Source organism: Stegastes partitus, unplaced genomic scaffold (assembly GCF_000690725.1).
Source record: "Stegastes partitus isolate 25-593 unplaced genomic scaffold, Stegastes_partitus-1.0.2 Scaffold2000, whole genome shotgun sequence".
NCBI classification, from domain to species: Eukaryota; Metazoa; Chordata; class Actinopteri; family Pomacentridae; genus Stegastes; species Stegastes partitus.
Genome location: NW_007579731.1, coordinates 7722 through 25391, shown reverse-complemented (window position 1 = coordinate 25391; position 17670 = coordinate 7722). Strand labels below are relative to the sequence as shown.

Sequence of the window (17670 nt, the reverse complement as noted above, 5' to 3'; positions counted from 1 at the left end):
AGAAATATTTGTGCAGCAGTGCAGGGTTTTTCCATCTGTCACATGATATGCTGAGTCATGTAGCTGGTTGTTTGTCTGCGTCCAGGCTACGTACCAGCATGTGTCTGATGGGCTCTTTGTCTTTCTGTCCTCAGGTCCCCCATGACCGTGAGCCGTGGGCTACGGCTCGGCGGCGCCCCACCTCTGGAGTGGTCTTTCTCTGTAGCCGGGACCCTGTGATTCCTCTCCTCACCTCTTCTCCTCCCCCCCATCCCATCCTGTCCCTCCCCTCCCCCTCCCTCTCCTCCCCCCTCTTCCCCCCCTCCCACGCGTCGCTGTGCTGGACGACATGAGCATAGTAATCGCGCTGGGAGTCACCACACCTGAAACGTCTTACTCAGATATGGCTGCTGGATCAGAGTAAGTAGCCACTACCAGCTCAAGTATGTGGTCTCTCCTTAAAGACTCATTTGCTTTCTTTACATCCTGGGGTTTATTTTTGGTTGTGTTGCCTTATTGGGGCTACCTGTGAGAACATTTGACTTTCCAACTTGCTTGCTTATATACGTTAACTTTGCTGAAAGAAGAGCAAGCGTAGCAGGTAAACAGAGTTCCTGTTTAACCTGATCATCTGCACCACCTCATGTGGAATATATCCACATAAGCAGCAAACCTGACTGGAATAGAAATGTTGAAGTAAGAAATGTTCCCAAACAGCACCTTTGACCTACTGCACTTACCTGCATTTTTCAAAGGAAGTGCAACTATTTCATATACGTGCAGAACCTATGTGATTGTCCAAACACTCATGTTATTTGCCCTCATGACCTTTGTTATGCTGTCACACATCCAGGTCTTTGCAAGCAGGCTGCAGAAAAAAAAACATTATAAAAACAGCTGAAAATCATCAATAGCCAAAACTACTGAAATAAGTCATCGAAAATATCCTTTAGCCACATTACAGGTGTCATGTCTTTAACTTCCGGTGTTTTGAGGAGGTTAAGGTCAAGAAAAAAAGCTTACATTACACCTGATTCTCATGATTAGTTTCAGTCGGCCGTTGCCTTGCGAACACAGATGTACAACTCTGTGGCCCAAATCAGCACAGTGTGGTGGAGAGTTGTCCGCTGTGTTCACATCATTCAACAACAGTAGCAAATTTGGTTGTGATGAATATGCTTCCTTCCAATACTTTGTCAGTAGTTTTCAGTCCTATCTGCAGAGTCTGCTGGAGAGATCCAACAGGATGGGAAGTGCACTAAACTTTACCAGACAGAAAGTAAGGAAATACAGTAAATGAGTTTCAGTCAAACTGGTTACACATGAACTTGAACCCATCTACAGATGAAGCATTGCAGCACTGACGTCTGTATAGGGCTGGATGTTATACCACCTCTGGCATTTTTCTTCTGGCCACATTTCCATGGCTGTTTTAAGTTAATTTTAAACTATCGTGGACTGTTTCGCATTCCATATTATGTAAAACTAACTGAACCAGGCAATTGCTCATTAATAAAGGCTGCAGTTATCGTTTACCCACTAATGACCAGAGGGACAGCTCACCCTCAGGAGCCTCCTTATCACCCCTGTATTTTTCACAGGATGTTTTTTTAAATCATCAAACCCTCCCTCTGTGTAAAGCTGGTAAACTTTTACTGACGTTGCTCCACATTGGGTCCTAACTGTTGAGTAATGTCTAAGGAAATGTCTACAGACAACCTCAGTAAGAACAGTTGCCACTTCTCTGTTGGTGAGCTTGCTTACATGACTGAGGTTATTAGGAATGCCGTTGGCCTCCCTCCCATCCAGCCCTGTTCACGGCCCCCTTCAGTTTCCTCCAAAACTCAGCCAGCAGGGTTGACTCTTAACACAAGAAAGCACGCTGTGGCTGCTGAGATATACAAATCCTGTGGTTCAGATGTAACATTTTGTCTTTTTGATCCTCTTGACATTCAAGTTTGCTCCTGAATTAGAGTGTGAGGCAGGATAAAGCAAGGTTGTTCACTGTCTGGCCAGACCTTAACTAAAGGGCAAAGGAGTTGCATAACATAATGGCGGCCCACATTCCATTTCCTAAATTGCTGTTCTCCTCGGTTGGTGAGCAACTTCAGAGTGATGGTGCCATCTAGTGACTGACTGATGTCGATTATCAAGACACTTGTTTACATAAGAGCTCTGGAACAGTAAAGTGGAAAATATCTACTGAATTATGGATATGATTCTTGAAATAATATTTTTTTTTTTATATTTTCCAGCCCTGAGTCAGTTGAAGCAAGCCCTGCCGTGAATGAGAAAAACTACAACAACCACAGCTGTGGGAGCGCACAGAGTCATGGGTATCGGGGACTACCATATGCTGTGAGTTCATACAGCTCTTACGTAATCATCAATTCTAATCATAGCATGTCTTACTGTATGAAATAAGTTTTGCTCTCTATTAATAAGATAAGTTGGCTACATTGTGAATGTTTTGAAAGCTAAAAAACAAAAGCAATAACTCAGTTTAATCTATTCAATTTCTCCTTTTTTTCTAATCTTTTCAAGGTTTGTGTTCTGTTAAAATAGTACCGTAAGAGTAAAACTAAGGACTGCTGATGCTTCTAGTTCCATTATGTACATGAATGTCTATCCTGCTATTAGTCTTTTGTAACCACAGACTACTTCCGTTATTAACAGCTGTACTGTTTCACATACCTGTTTTTTTGCCCTCATTTTCATTCGTCTCCATTTTCCGTTTCCCTTTTTGCCTGAACACCCGTTGTTTGAAGATGCAACAGTCTTCCGTTGTGTGTTGTCAGGATCACAACTATGGCGCGCCCCCTCCCCCCACCCCACCCGCCTCCCCGCTCTCCCAAACCATCATTCCCCGCATGGATCTCAACGGCGTGGTACGCAGCTCCCGCTATCACGAAACTACTGAGGACAACTCAGCCGACAGCGACAGCTCCTCAGAGGAGGACGGGGCCGTGGCCAGCTGGTGTCACTGCAATCTGACGCCCGATGGCCTGCTCATCAAATGTGATAACTGCAGGTGAGGAAGGGAAAACTTGTCCCATCTGGATCCTGAGCATGAGATTCAGCTGCTGTGACTGGTGCAAGTGTGGAGTGACCAGAAGGATTTCAGAAAGTACAGGAAAGAGCAGCAAAACACAGTTATGAAATAATCATGATACCTAGTTGTATTAAAATTCCATACTTCCTACATTGCAAACATTGTTCAGATCAAGATGCCATAGCTCCATTTACAGCCAACTACACTGCTCTTGATTAAGACTTATTGCTCTTTTTGCAGTGTCGAACTCACACTGATGATGTGTTTTGTTGCAGGGGACTGGACAGGCGGAAAGGAGCAGAAGGGCAGCACAGAAAAGCAGAAAATGTCTCGGGTAAGGTGGTTAATCCAAACCAAACAGTAGTTTGTAAAGTGCAATACATGTGAAGATTTGTTCCCTCCATCATATCTAATTAGTACACTTGTTTTGCTTGGTTTGATAGCTGGAGAGAGCAGTGCAACAGAGAGTGGTGATGAAGAGGTGTCACCCTCCACCATCTCCTATACCGCCACCCAACATACGCCCACCAGCATCAAACTCACTGTCAACCGGGTCAAAAGGAGCAAATCCAAAAAGAGGAAGAAGAGCACGGAAAAGGCCCGTGGAACGCCGAAGGGCAAAAAAGTTAAGGTACGCAAAGTGTTAGGAGCACAGTGGATAGTAGGATGTGGCAAAAAAATCAGTTGACACATAGAAGAAAATGGTATGATGTTAGATAAAGACACAATATGGAGCTTTTATTTTTGTGACAAGCTTTCCACATTGAACATTTTATTTTGTGGAATGTATGGTGCATCCATTTATATAGGTCTTTTTTTTTTTTTTCATTCAGGCTTTTAGAGAGGGTTCTAGGAAATCCATGAGGATGAAGGTAAGATTGTAGTTAACCTGACATTTATGTAAAGTTAGGCCTCCTCTGTGAAGACAAACTTTAGTCACAACTCGCTCCATCTTTTTTTTATTTCTTTTTTTTTTCCACGTCTAGAACTCAACCACGGAGGCAAACGTGCTGGATGAGAACACAGCGGAGGGGTGGGAGAGCAGAATCCGCCAGTGGACTGACCAGTATGAGGAGGCTCTGGCCAATCAGTATAGCGCTGACGTCCAGACGCTGCTCCAGCTGCACCGTGCTGCCAGCACCACTGTGTCAAAGACAGAGAGCGGCACCACCACGCCGCCTTCCAGCACTCAGATTCACGTCTCGGTCGATGCTATGGACACAATCAATCGCACTGAGCTGGCCTGCAACAACACGGTGCTGGGCTCACAGATGCAGGTCAGCTACTGCATTTTTGGATCAAGAAGTGTCTTCATTTAGCTTTTTGATAACAACATTGCAAGAGATGCACTGTAATTACCCAAATGAAGTCCATAATATTACATAACATAAAAACAAAGTTTACACTGCAAAGTCATTTTCTGATGAATGAAGCTTTCCAGTGCATCTGATAGTTCAGTCGACACATCTGCTGGTTTTGCATGAGTGTGCTGCCTGCTTGCAGTTGTCACAATTGTGTGATCATACCTCAGTGGAACACATGTAATATTTTCCTGTGGTTGCAAATAAATCCCTTTTGGACTTGTTGTTTGTAGCTCCAGCTGGGCCGGGTAACACGTGTGCAGAAACACAGAAAGATCCTTCGAGCTGCCAAGAACCTGGAGCCAGACACACTCATCATTGAGTATCGGGGAAAGGTCATGCTCAAACAACAGTTTGAAGTCAACGGGCATTTCTTCAAGAAGTAAGAGCTCTCAGTACATGAGTTACTGGACTAGTAAACTAGATGCAATACAGCATTTTGTGCAAAGACAGCAGGTTGAATCCACCAGCATTCCAGCATTATGTCACCTGTTGTAACACCTGTCATGATATTTTTCCAGACCGTACCCTTTTGTGCTGTTCTACTCCAAATTTAACGATGTAGAGATGTGCGTTGACGCCAGGACCTTTGGAAATGATGCCCGCTTCATCAGGAGATCCTGTACACCCAATGCTGAGGTCAGCCGTTGAGCTTTTATTTAAACCTCAGTGAATGTCCTAGATGGCTTCTGTCAAGTTGCTAAAGTTACAAAAATAGCTCATGGCTTTGTTCCCTTTCCCAGGTCCGGCATATGATTGCTGAAGGTATGATCCATCTGTGTATCTACGCCATCAGTCAAATCACCAAGGACGCTGAGGTCACCATTGGGTTTGACTACGAGTTCAATAGCTGGTCAGATCTGTTCCTTAGCTCGCAACGTTGCCCTTCCACCTTCTTCAGATCAGCCACTAAAAGCATTTTCTCGCGTCTAATCTTCTGTTTTCTCTCCTGTCAAACCAGCAATTACAAAGTGGACTGTGCCTGCCATAAGGGCAACCAGAACTGCCCGGTGCAGAAGCACAACCTGAGCCCCAGGGAGAGCTTGCTGAGTCCCCCCTCCCTGCCACCTCCCTCCCCTCTGGTTGGTGCTGAGACCCGACGAAGGAAAGCCAGGAGGAGAGAACTGGAGGGCTGTCTCGCTGGTGACGGCAACCAGACCCTGGACCAGCAACAGGAGGCCAAAGATCTACAGGGGACCAGTGACACAGAGGTACAAGTCTTTCTAGCTAAGATGAAGAGATTTTCCAAATAAATCTGGTCAACACTGAGAGTAAACTATGATGTCAGTTCAATTATAGCTTTAGATGGAAGTCCAACTAAATACTAATCTGACCAGAAAGGGAAAATAAAGTGATCTCAGGACTGTTTCTACACTATTTATGCCTGCTGGTTAAGATGTTTCCCTCATGTGCTGTCTGTCTGTGCAACCAGGAGAGGCTGCTGGATGAGGTGAAGGTGGAAGAGGGAGAGGAAGGAGAGGTGGATGAAAATGGGATCATCATCTCCAGTAAAAGAGTATGCCATTTCAACTATCTACAGCAATTTTCTTATGTTCTAGTTAACAATAAAGCTGAGCCACATGTACCTTATTCAGAAGACAAAATATTTCAGGTAATTATCTGACTTGTGCCTTTGTCTGTTTATGTAGACTTTTAACAGCTTCGGGAGGAGGAGGCGAGTGGGAGGAACAGATGTAAAGGAGGAGGGTGTAGAAACTGAGGATGGGGCTGGAAACCCAACAGGCACCACTCCTGCATCCCACAGTACTGGTGTAGGGGTCAGCACACGACGCACCACCTACGTCATGGTCAGTGAGAGAAAACGTGTGCCTCTACTATCTGTTCCTCTGCAGTGTTGCACCTACTTAATTTACCCTATTCATACATTTTCTTACAGGAAGTGCCATCTATTGAAGAGAAGACCTCGTTACCCAGCCTACCTGCACCGGTTGTTCCCCCTAAACCTGCGAGGCCTACTAAGCCGCGGCCTAAAAGTCGGATATCTCGCTACCGGTCGAGCTCGTCCCAGCGCGCCCGGCGGCAGCGTCAAGCCCTGGCCCAGCAGGCCGCGGCGGCTGCTGCTGCGGCAGCGATGGCAGCTACTCCTACATCAACCGATCAGGGTGTCGCTCTGGATGAGGAGGGTTCTCAGGGCCCGTATGGTGCTGAACATGGCCACGGGGAGAGCAGCCTGGGAGGTCATCTCCTAGATGGAGATGGCCAGGGCTTAAACTGCATAAACAGAGGCAACTTGCGCTACCCCAAGACCAAGAAGGTTAGCCTTTATTTGCAAAACACTTCCTCTCCTTATTCATATTTATTAGTTGATGTGTTCTGCAGAGTTAATTGTTAATGTTTCTGTTTATCTTTAGTACTTGGTGACAGAGTGGTTGAATGACAAGATCCCTGGAGGGGAGCGGGTCCACCAGGAGGTGCCTGTTGAGCGCCCACTGCGGATAACCACTGACCCCACGGTGCTGGCCACCACCCTCAACATGCTTCCGGGCCTCTCCCACTCATCGCTCATCTGCACCACACCCAGACACTACGTCCGCTTCGGCTCGCCGTTCAACCCCGAGAGCCGCCGGCCCCGTCCACTCCAAATGGACGGCACCTATGGCTGCTACAAAAAGGTGAACAAGGCATTATGCAGAGATGACAAGAGAATGTAAATATAAAATATTAACAACAGGGATTGTCCTTAGGGAGTTCACATTTAATGCTAGTGCTGTTTGCGGGTCCTTAAACAGTTAATCAGCAGTTTTAAAATGTCTGAAAGTCAAGAAATGTTGAAATTACCAAATATGTATCTGTTGAAAAATTAATTGAGCATACATAAGATAATTTTTAAGTACAAAAAATCTCTAAAAATGTAGCTATAAGCGACCTTTGATGTATAGCTTTCAGAGAACCTGGGTTACGTTAGAGAAGAATTTTTCAATGTAAAGCCTACTCGAGCTTCTCTACTCTTGTTTCTTAATCCGTTATTTCTGTTGTCTGGATGCAGAGATGGATCAAACAGGTGGAGGATGAGAGCTGCTCAGCCAGTGTAGAGGATGGCACGGAGTCCACCTCCTCCCAGCAAAGCACCAGTAGCAGATCCACCCCCAACCCTCTGTGTAGCGGTATGCACATCACCCTTTCCCTCTGGATTTACTCCTTTTATCTTCTGAAATTACTACTAAGCAACTAGTTACCATTATTAGTTAAAGTAGAATGAAAGGTGTCTTCAAGTAACTGCAGTCCAGATGAACATGTTGAACGCTGTTCTAACTGTTTGAGGCTTCTGTGTGTTCTTGTAAGTGCTTATTTTCCAAGTTTCCAACTGTGTTTGTCCACATGTCATGTTTTTTGACACCCCAGAACTCAACGCACCGTTTAAAAAGCGACGCTCCAAGTACATGACAGAGGCGGCACCAGCACCTTCAGAACACCTGCTTCGCCCGCTGTCGCCGATCACGCCGCCGCTCCCAGAGGACTCCCTCCATCCGTTGCTCCACACTCCCTGTGGCTCACTGCTGCCCAACGGCTTGGCCTACTCACCCATGCCCTCACTGCCCGCCAGCCGCTGCAACACACCACTGCAATTTGAGGTAAGGGCACAACTATGTATACATATATCTACCATATGTGACACTCACAGTTAAGTTCTGGTGCTTCCAACTTATTTCAGCGGTCCTTGAGATGCTGTTATGACTTCATGTGAGTCCACCTGTGTATAGTTGAATTGACCTAATTAGGAAAGACAGACACCAACTTGAATGATTCTCCCCAAAACATTTCCAAGAGAAACGTGCCGACCCTTTAGGATCATGGTGAGAAGACTTGATGCTGTCATTGCTGTCAAAGATGTTTTAAAGTAGCGTCCGAGTACTTCTGTACATTTTTCAGATTGTTCTAAACACTCCACAGACCTGTTTTTGCTTTGTGATGGTAGAAACGTGTGCATAGATTGTTGACAAAATGCTGCTTTTGTCCAGTTGGATTAGTAGTTGTTATATAAAGCTTGATGAGGCCTGTAGATCTAGCTTCTAATGTATTTTGAGCCAAGTTTCAGCTGAAAGTCAATTCAAATAGGCCTTTGTTTTACTTGTGATAAATTATCAGATGAGTGCAACACCTGCAGACGGATAGCACTACTTTGTGTTTATTTTAAAACCAAGTAAATATGTGAGCGTTTATTCTGTGGGTTTATTTAATTGTGTTAAATAGTATCTGGGGATCATGTTAATCACTGAGGATAAACTATTGTCTGTATGCAAATTAACCTCTTGGTGCTGATCTTAAGTAAATATAGATTTGCACGCTGACAAAAACTGCTAGACTGAAACACACCAACCACTTGATGTGCTGTGAAGTAGTGCTGAACAATATAGGGAACATAAATAACTGGATGTTTGATACAGATATTATGATTTGATTTGCAGAATACATTTTTTTAAAGTCCAGCCTCTGTTGAATATTAACTACATAATTGATTTAGAATGTGATTACCACATGAGACACCATTCAAAGTGTCACTGTCACACAAGGAGGACAGTTTATGCCCTGAGTCAGACAGGGATTTGTTAATTGCATTGTTTTTAAATTGCAATTTTGAGCTTTTTCCCACCTACTGTGAGGTTTCTAAAAGCCTTTGTTTTTCCCTCTAGAACATATCATCCCCTGAGGCTTCTCCTGTCCACCGGCCGGAGTCCATCTCTCCGGAGGTACGTCCTCAGCTCTCTGCTCCTAACTCCTAACTGATAATACAAACAGCTAAATGCTCCTGCCGTCGTGTTGCCTGTCGATCAACTCTCTCCATCCTTTCCTCTCCCTCCTGCAGCCATGTCTTCAGACAGACTTTGACGTCTCTCGGCCTCAGTTCCCGGACTTGTCGCTCCCCTCCAGCTTGGAGAGCCCCGTGGCCGTGACCTCGGATGACTTTTCACTTCCTTCGGGCCAAGACTCCCAGGGGCCGTCGTCTTTAGGGACCAGCTCTCTAAATCCAGTGTCGTGCCCTTCCTCAGACCTAAACCCCCAAAACAGGGAGCAGGCCTTCAGGACAGAGTTCAACCTCATATACACCTGCTCGCCCCTCAACGCAAACCTGGGGAACCCCGTGACCACCGACCGACGCCTCTCTCAGTCAGAAGGAGGCTTTTCCCCCGCAGAGTCCTTCCACAGTTCCATAAGCTGCCAGGGACTTGTTGGAGACGTGGGCCCTGGCTCCATGTCACCCTATGGGGAGCCCCATTATATTGGAGGCTACCCAGACAGTGGCACGCCTCCTCACACCAGCAACCCACCGCAAAAGAAGAAGGCAAGTTCTCCACGTTTTAATGATAACTATGTGAAAAAGAATGCCTTTAATCGAATAGCTTTGCAGGTAAATCTGTTCTTCTCGAGCACAGGTGACTTTGAGTGTGATATGTGCAAACTGAGAAGCCAGACGTCATTATGTGCTTTCGCCCCTTTGCTCTGTGTTTGCCCATTGACTTTGTCTTTAAATATGTCGATTGGTCCCTTGTGTCGGGTAGTCGGATCCAAACACAACAGGCATTCAGAGGGACGTATTTAACTATTTCATGTGTATATCTGAAATGATTTCGACTCTGTAGCTTTGACCCTTCCTCCCTCCCCTCCTCCCCCCTTCCTCTCCCTCAGTCCTCTTCCTCCCCCTCGTTGCTCCTTGACACTCTTTGCCAAGTCTCTCTTCCACTTTTCTTCCAAGGCAGAGGGCCAACCAGCATACCATTAGTCTGCTGACAGGGAAGCCAGATTACCAGGCTATAGCTGTAAGAAGTGAATACAAGCCAGTACAAAATATGGTGAATATTCTCCCTACAACTACATCTTTAGAAGTGTGCATGTAAATATTGTTTCTTTGCATCTGCATACAACACCCACCCCATGCTCTGACAACTCCGTCCCCTCCCCTCCTTCAAACCCACATTGAATTACGACTCTCTAGTTTGGAGAAGGAGTTTTGAGTTAATACGCCATTTTAGCCAAACCCATCGAAGTGTGAAAAGGTTCATCCATTGCCTTCAACCCGAGAGGCCGATGGTTCATGAATTCTCATGATGGTGTTAAGATGAAGCTCATGTGTCCTCGCTCCATCCCATCCATGGCTCTTTCCAAACTGCAATCAGTGGTTCATGCTGTAAACAAGGCTAAATTTGTTTAGGTGGTTTACAGCAACAACAACAAAAAAAGTGTAATATCACAAGGCACCATGGGATATGCTCGGGGCTCAGGGTGGAATAATAAGGGAGGGTAACTCTTGGAGTATATTAGAGGTGTTGAAGGTTTGTCTAGCAATATGAAGTAGCTGCTGGTAGGGCTGCAGCTAACAGTTATTTCCATTATTCACCAATGTGTAGTTTATTTTGATCATGACTGGTCTGGCCTGTCAGATGTCAGAAAATTGTAGAGACAAAAACAAACAAACAAACCTAAAACAGGATAAAACAGAAATACTACATTACTGTCTATAGTATTACTAACATATTACAAACAACAGCAGCAAAGTTTTACAAATATGTTGCTAAAATATATCAGTGTTTGCTATTTCAAACTGCTAGAAGTCATTAATCGGTCATCAGATTTGGTGGCCATTAATTTTCTGTCAATCGAATAAATGTCTCTCAGCTCTCGTTGCTGGTGATAATGGTTCAGAGCTATCATCTAAACATTCTGACCTAATGTTTACACAGAATAAATAAAACTCATCCCTCAGGTTGTTGTGACAGTCAGATGAAATAAAAGTTAGATTTAAAGTTCTCCGTGTAGATCCTCAGTCATGCAGCTCAGTGTAATCACTTCAGTTGAAAGCAGCTTTATTTCTCTTATAGGTTCTTCAAAAGGTTTTATAGGTTCAAGAACCTATAAGAGAAATAAAGTTGCTTTTTACTGAAGCTCCTATAATTAGGTTTAAAGTTGTAATTTAGGTTTAACTCTACTTTATGCACTGATTCAAGTTCAGTGTGCAGCAAAGGACTTCTGATAGATTTCAGTCAGAGCTGGGTCAGCGGATCCTTGCAGGTAAACAAAGGTTTAATGTATTCAGATGAAAGTTTGGTAAACAAGTCAACAGTTCATAGTTTTGACATCTTAACCAGCGGCTCACTTTGAAGAGGCTGCAAGTGAGTTCACCTGAAATATCCTGCATCAGGCCTTGTGGGTAATAATTTAACCACTCAGTTCCATTTTTTACTATTTAAAATAAGTCAGGATTAAAATGGGTGCATCTCTATGCTGTGACCAATCAGAGACCTTTTTAGAAACAAAGCTGTCTGATCAGTGGGACGTCCAGCTCTGACCGACAACTATAATACGTTCACAGTTATTTTGGTCTGTGTGGCTTAAAAACAGTAATCCGGTGCCCATCTGAACTCTAATCAGGTTTTGCTTGCTGTAAACATTTCTGTATTGGCCCCGATGAGATTGGTTCGCAAGTTTTTAAACAAAATATGACATTCTTAGTCCTCATTCTATCTGAAATTGCATTCAAAAGATGATCTGAAGCTATTTGAGGTTTGAGCAGTCTGGGCTCCTCATGTCAAGATGGTATATTTTTTACAAACTTGCACTAAAAAGGCTGCAGCTTTGGGAAAATATCCACTTGATCTGTTGAATTCAGACCACTGACGCCTCATGTTGACGTGGGTGAAAGTGTAGAATGCATCATAATGAACCTCATAATGAAGAAGCACAACAAATAGGACAAATGACAACTGCGAGCAAAGCCTGACTATCGTCTTCAGATTAACTAAAAATATAAACGCTGGTGCTAGCTGAAGACCTCGGCGAGGCCTTCTGGTGCTCTGTGGTAACCTCAGACTCTGACCCTGTATGTAATGTGAGCGCTAGTTTAAAGATTCAGGCAAGAGCCATCCATGTCAGTGTCTGACCTTGTGGTCATCATGCCGCTCCCCCTGCCTCTTTCATACACCTCCCGCTGTTCCCTTTTCTTTGTCATGATGACACAAAGCTGGGACGAGTGCTCTCATCCTCATCGTTAATAGTGCAGGTGTGTGTACGTGTGTGTATGTTCCAAAAAAAACAACCTTCCATGGACGTCGATATGAGTGTTTGTGCAGTTGTTGTTTCAGCGTGGTTGCATCATGGTGTGGTGCATTTACAGTTGCCTGCTCTTTCGTCAAAGCTTTAGATGCTGTATGTTACTAACAGTGCATTCATAATACATAACGTGATCCACAGTCTGCTGTATCCGAGCCTTTCTCGTGACTACAAGTAAGTTAACGGAATGAGAACAGAGCCGACCTTTTCATTTCAGAGGTAATTGGTGATCGAGGTGTTTTTTGTTTTGTTTTTGTTTTTGTTTTCTTTATTGGTAAATCCTGTTTTTAGGTGAGTCCTCTCTGGTGTGGTGCATGCAGTCTGCCCATCACTCAGTGCAGTTTTGGTGAATGATGTGATTGAGTCAGCGGCCCGGCATCAGTGTGAATGATACAACATGTGTGTCAGACCTTTTCAGCAGCGAGTGTTTTACAGTCTCCCTCCCTCTGCTGCCTCAGGTGTCTTTGCTGGAGTACCGTAAGCGGAAGCAGGGCAGCGGCCGCGACCCGGAGCCGGCCGGGAGCAGCTCCTCCCTCGCCGGCACCCCCACCCGATCCGCCTCCCACTACAGCAAGGAAGCCCACCTTCCTCATCCCCATCAGCAGCAGAAGCAGCCCCCGGCCTCCCCGCACAGCTCCTTCTCCTCCTCAGCTCACACCGCCTCCGTTCCACAGATAGAGGAGGTCAGTCCTCCGGAGCCACAGGGACCACCAGTACAGTCCAGACGCCAGGACAGCAACAACCAGTGGTGAGACGCCACAAAGAGCTCACTGAATATGTCACGCCATGTGGACGTTGTCTGGGTGATAACCTTTAGATTGGTTTTGTTCCCAGGATGGTCCCCACCACCGTCGAACGTCTAAGGGAAGGCCAGGGGGTCCGGGAGCGCGTGCTGAGAAACATCAAGATGGAGCGGATGTACAAGAGGGGTGACGGCTCCACAGAGAAGGATTCTGGTATGACGGCATTCGTAGACTGAGAGATTCCTGCAGAACAACGAGAACATCCTGGGCTGTAGCTGTCATGGTTTGTTTTTCGTGCTGGAGTTGATCCTAGTTTCTGTGTTTTCAGATGCAGATCGATACGAGATGCAGGCAGCGTCCATGGCGTCTCCCATGAAGAGTCCACACAGATACAGTCCCTCTGTGTACTCTCACCAGGTAGCAAAGCCGCCATGTCTGCTGCTCTTTACTGGTTTATTCTAAGTTATGTCAGTGTCCGTCCAGGGCTTTAGCATTGCTCTTTAATGAGGTTGCATTCCTGGCCCCCGTCCTTGGAAAACCTTTTTACTGGAAGCAATGGTGTAGCGTTACACCTGAGCCATTTAAAGACATTAAAGCATTAAATTCATGGGGAACAAACTTCTGAATATGTCACTTTGAGATGAGTTTTAAGATTGTTTATCACAGTGACCTGAGAGGGACTTTACTTTACTCCAGCGTTTTGATTTGATGTGATCCACGAAGCCAGACCAATAATAGATTCAGGTTTGTGTTCACAGGTCTGAGGGGCTTTAGGTGGAAGGCACTGATTGATTTTTATTTTTTTTATGGAATGACTCATAAACATTGACTTGGAGACGAGGATGAAATGATGAGACTTTGCTGGTCTAAAGTCGCTGTGACCTTGCAAAATCCGTTTGTAGTCACAACCCAAGGATTCATTTACTATCACAAAATGAAACCCAAACAGGATGAAGTGCTGACGTTTTATTCTCAGCGGTCAGATCTGGACAGACTGATGAATGTTTAGCTGACATTTAACATTTGCAATTCTATGTCTTGCCGTTTTCCTGAAAGTGCCACACATCCAGCTTGTTGATAAGACTTTCTGGACTATAAGCCGCTACTTTGAACACTGTGGCTTCGACAATGATGCGGCTAATTTATGGATTTTTACGAATTTGCCTCGAGATGTAAGTGACATTGAGAGAGACTGAGGAAGTTTGTGCGATCAGTGACTTTTCCTGGTAGGCTGCTGTATTTTTAAGTTTGTTTAACCAGCCGTGTTACAGGCACTGTTTGGAAAAAAGCGTTTACGGTACGTATTTGTGTATGTTACCGGTACGTATTAAAATCTGTAAATATCTCATGTTACAAGGTGGACATCTGCGACTTATAGACAAGTGCGGCCTGTATATGTACACTTTTTGTTTTCTTTTTAAAGTTAGTGGGTGGGGCTTATATTCAGGTGCCTCAATAGTCTGAGAGTTACGGTAATATCATCAGCCGTCACATTGCTTCAGTTTGTAAATGAACCTCATTGTCAGTGCCTCCAGATGCCATCTTGATTTGTCCATGCACTGATTTACACTCAGTTAACATGAACTTCCTTTCTGCAGCTCAGAAATGTGTAACTACAACAAAGTGCTGAGTGTTTTTTCTGTGTCCAGTCGATAGACAGCCACCGACAGACGGACAGCCCATCGTTCCTACAGCAAACCTCCAACTCTCCATTCCGGGGTTCCTACAGTCCCTCATCAGGCCAGAGCTTCTACCCACGCCTCTCCTCCTCCCACCCAGGGCTGTCGCAGGACAACCCTCCAGCCTCCTACCCCAGTCCCAGCCCCACCTCCTCCTCAGACTCCCGGCCGCCGGTAGGCTCGCTACACCAGCAGAGTGGCAGCAGTAACGTGGACGGAGGCCACGGCTACAGCAGCAGCAGCAGCAGCAGCCACCTAAAAGCGAGCCTTTTGAACAGCGGCCTGACGGGAGCTCCTGCCCCGGGATCCAGGGCCCACGGGCAAACTAAAATAGACTCAGGCGCCCAGGGCTCCAGAGGGAGTCAGCAACAGGCGTCTCGCGGCCTGAAGTCGGGCAGTCCGGGCCAGGCAGCGCTGCAGGCCGGCTCCAGGCTGCTGTCGGCCTCCGGACCGACACACTACCCACAGCGAGGGACAAGCCTCAGTCAGTTCCAGCACTCCCCCCTCCAGGGACCCGGAGTAAGGACACAGTCAGGAAGCTTTTAGGACCTTGTTCAAGCGTGTATGTGTGAGTGTGCGAGCGTGAGTGTGTATGAAGCTGCGAAACCTCCTCAACCCCTAAAGCTGCGGCGGATCGAGGATCAGGGAGTTCGGGGAGGACAAAATGTACAGACCTAGGAGGAGCAAGGACTTCTTTACGGATTTCTCCTTTTCTTATTTTCTGTCTTTACTTTCTTTATTTTCAGAGAAAAACAAAATTACCACATTCTGCACAAAGATTAATCATTGACTTTGGACATCATCACGGAATCAGAGGAAAGAGCGATTTGGACGAAACATTCTGGAAAAAAATAACAAGAAATCACGTGTAACTTGAAATTGTCCCCGGTGTTTCCTCTCGTGCCAGACTGTGGAGAATACGATGACAGAAAGAAAGAAAAAAAAAACAAAACCTTCCACACAAATGTCTGTACAAAGTTCTCAAAAGCCGTACCTGACATCCCGGTAAGCAGGTTGGATAAATGCTGAGCTGTAACTGAAAGCAAGAGTTGTTTTATTTTTTAATTGTTATTTTTTTTCTCGTTTGTTTGCCAACGTTACGTTTTTTTTTTTCTCTGATTTGGCGCGTGGCCGAGTCTGCTGCAGTAAATAAGTGTTTGATTTGGATTAGGGGGAAATGATGCGAGCTAAAGGCGACGTGTAAATCATCCGTTCTAAAGATGCGTTAGAGAGGCAGGGCTCCTCCCTGGGATAGGATCATTCCATATGATTACTAGCTTCCATGTTCTCTCACTAAACAAGAAATTGGCCCTTTTTTTTTTCTTTTTTTTTGTCTTTTCGCCCTTCCTGAAGGTTCTTCGTCTGTTTCAGTGTTTTGTTTTCGGTTCTCTTCTGTTCTCTCATCCCCCACTGGACTGTTTTTTGATTTCACTTTAGGACGACTCCACTGTAGACTTCTGATATTGTACTTGAGACATACAGGTCTTATGATTCATGGTGCTGCATTCTTGTTTTTTTTTTTTTTTTCCAATAAATTTGAAATCCAGTTATGTTCCCCATACATGGCTGCACTCATCTTGTCATTATATAAGTTGAAATCTGTTTTATTTTTTCCTCAAACTCATACTGATCATATATATATATTAGTGATGAAATACGGGAAGGAAGGAAAGCAAAATATACTGACTCCATGTCTAAGCTAACATGTTGTTTATCCTGCAGGATTTTGTTTTTCTTTATGTTTGTACTTGTCGTCTGACCAATCCTTGCATTCCGTGTGGCATCGAGGAGAAAAAAACAAAACAGAACAGGGCCATGGATGTCCGAGGGGAGCGTTTGGATTGTTTAGAAAATCTAGGTTAACACACACACACAAAAAAAGCTGCTATGTTCTCCTCGGAGAGCTGCTTCCCTTTCCACAGAATGCTGTATTTTTTATTTTTTAAAAATCCTCACAAACTGACTTGTAAGAAGGAGACGGTTTCTCCCGCCGCCGCCGTCGCCGTCGCAGTGGGACCTCAGACTGACGTTCAGGCAGCAGGACTCGCCCTCTCCTCCTCCTCTCTCAGACTTTGATTCAGGACCGGATGTGGGGAGAATAAAAAAAACAAAAAAACCCAACGGCTGCGTTTGTGTGGAAGACTTGAAGGACCGAGGGGACCGGTGGTTTACCTGGACCCCCACCTGCCACTACAACCCACCACCACCACCACCACCACCCCTCCACCCGACACACACACAGGAGGGTTCTCATGTTACATGAATGTTTGACAGATTTAAAAAGACAACAACAAAAAAAAACACAAAAAAAAAGTTGTGACCCAAAATTAACCAGCACCTTAAAACGAAAGAGATACAACCTAAAAAGACACAATAGGACAATATGTATGATTATGTGTGAAATGTGATATAGACTTGTATGGAGAATATAGTACACTGAATTTATCGCATGATCTTTGTTTGTAGGGTCTGAGTGACCAACTTTTGTCAGATGGTTGGAAGCTAAGCATCGGCTCTGTTCCTGGGTTCCTCCGAGAAAAAAAAAAAAGAAATAACCAGACGCTGCATTTTTCTCTTTCTGTTGTTGTTTTGTAAAGATTCATTCTCTTGGTTTTTGTTTTATTTTTACACAGATCATAGTAGTAACTATTTCAATTGTTCCCCTCCAAAAGATTTAAGAAGCAAGAGATGTAATGCATTTTGATAATAAAAATAATCATGATGGTAATGTATTTTGAAAACTACCATTGTGATGTGTCATTTGAGGGACTGTCTTGTGTGATTTGCACGTC

The 17670-nt window shown here is 44.9% G+C and overlaps 1 protein-coding gene across 3 annotated transcripts; it reads left to right on the top strand.

Annotated features, from left to right (window-relative positions):
• Window positions 1-299: 299 nt before the first annotated feature.
• On the top strand, window positions 300-17643 carry setd5 (SET domain containing 5). 3 transcript variants are annotated; one of them, XM_008303407.1, is made up of 24 exons: window positions 300-399; window positions 2235-2337; window positions 2748-3010; window positions 3307-3365; window positions 3475-3662; window positions 3865-3903; window positions 4018-4308; window positions 4626-4774; window positions 4914-5031; window positions 5136-5245; window positions 5354-5603; window positions 5825-5908; window positions 6042-6200; window positions 6290-6667; window positions 6765-7025; window positions 7400-7517; window positions 7756-7985; window positions 9045-9101; window positions 9218-9694; window positions 10110-10202; window positions 12915-13204; window positions 13291-13412; window positions 13528-13616; window positions 14849-17643. In XM_008303407.1, exons 1-24 carry the CDS (start codon window positions 329-331, stop codon window positions 15422-15424), a joined length of 4575 nt encoding a protein of 1524 aa, XP_008301629.1. In that variant the 5' UTR covers window positions 300-328; the 3' UTR covers window positions 15425-17643. The 3 variants fall into 3 exon arrangements, with proteins under 3 accessions (XP_008301629.1, XP_008301630.1, XP_008301631.1); XM_008303409.1 differs by having other exon boundaries at window positions 349-1258; XM_008303408.1 differs by lacking the exon at window positions 10110-10202.
• Window positions 17644-17670: the final 27 nt, after the last annotated feature.

Coding starts and splice junctions, on each gene's coding strand:
- setd5 (XM_008303407.1), top strand. CDS start 329: ATGAGCATAGTAATCGCGCTGGGAGTCACCACACCTGAAACGTCTTAC. Junction 4,775..4,913: donor AACGGGCATTTCTTCAAGAA/GTAAGAGCTCTC, acceptor ATATTTTTCCAG/ACCGTACCCTTTTGTGCTGT. Junction 7,986..9,044: donor ACACACCACTGCAATTTGAG/GTAAGGGCACAA, acceptor TTTTCCCTCTAG/AACATATCATCCCCTGAGGC.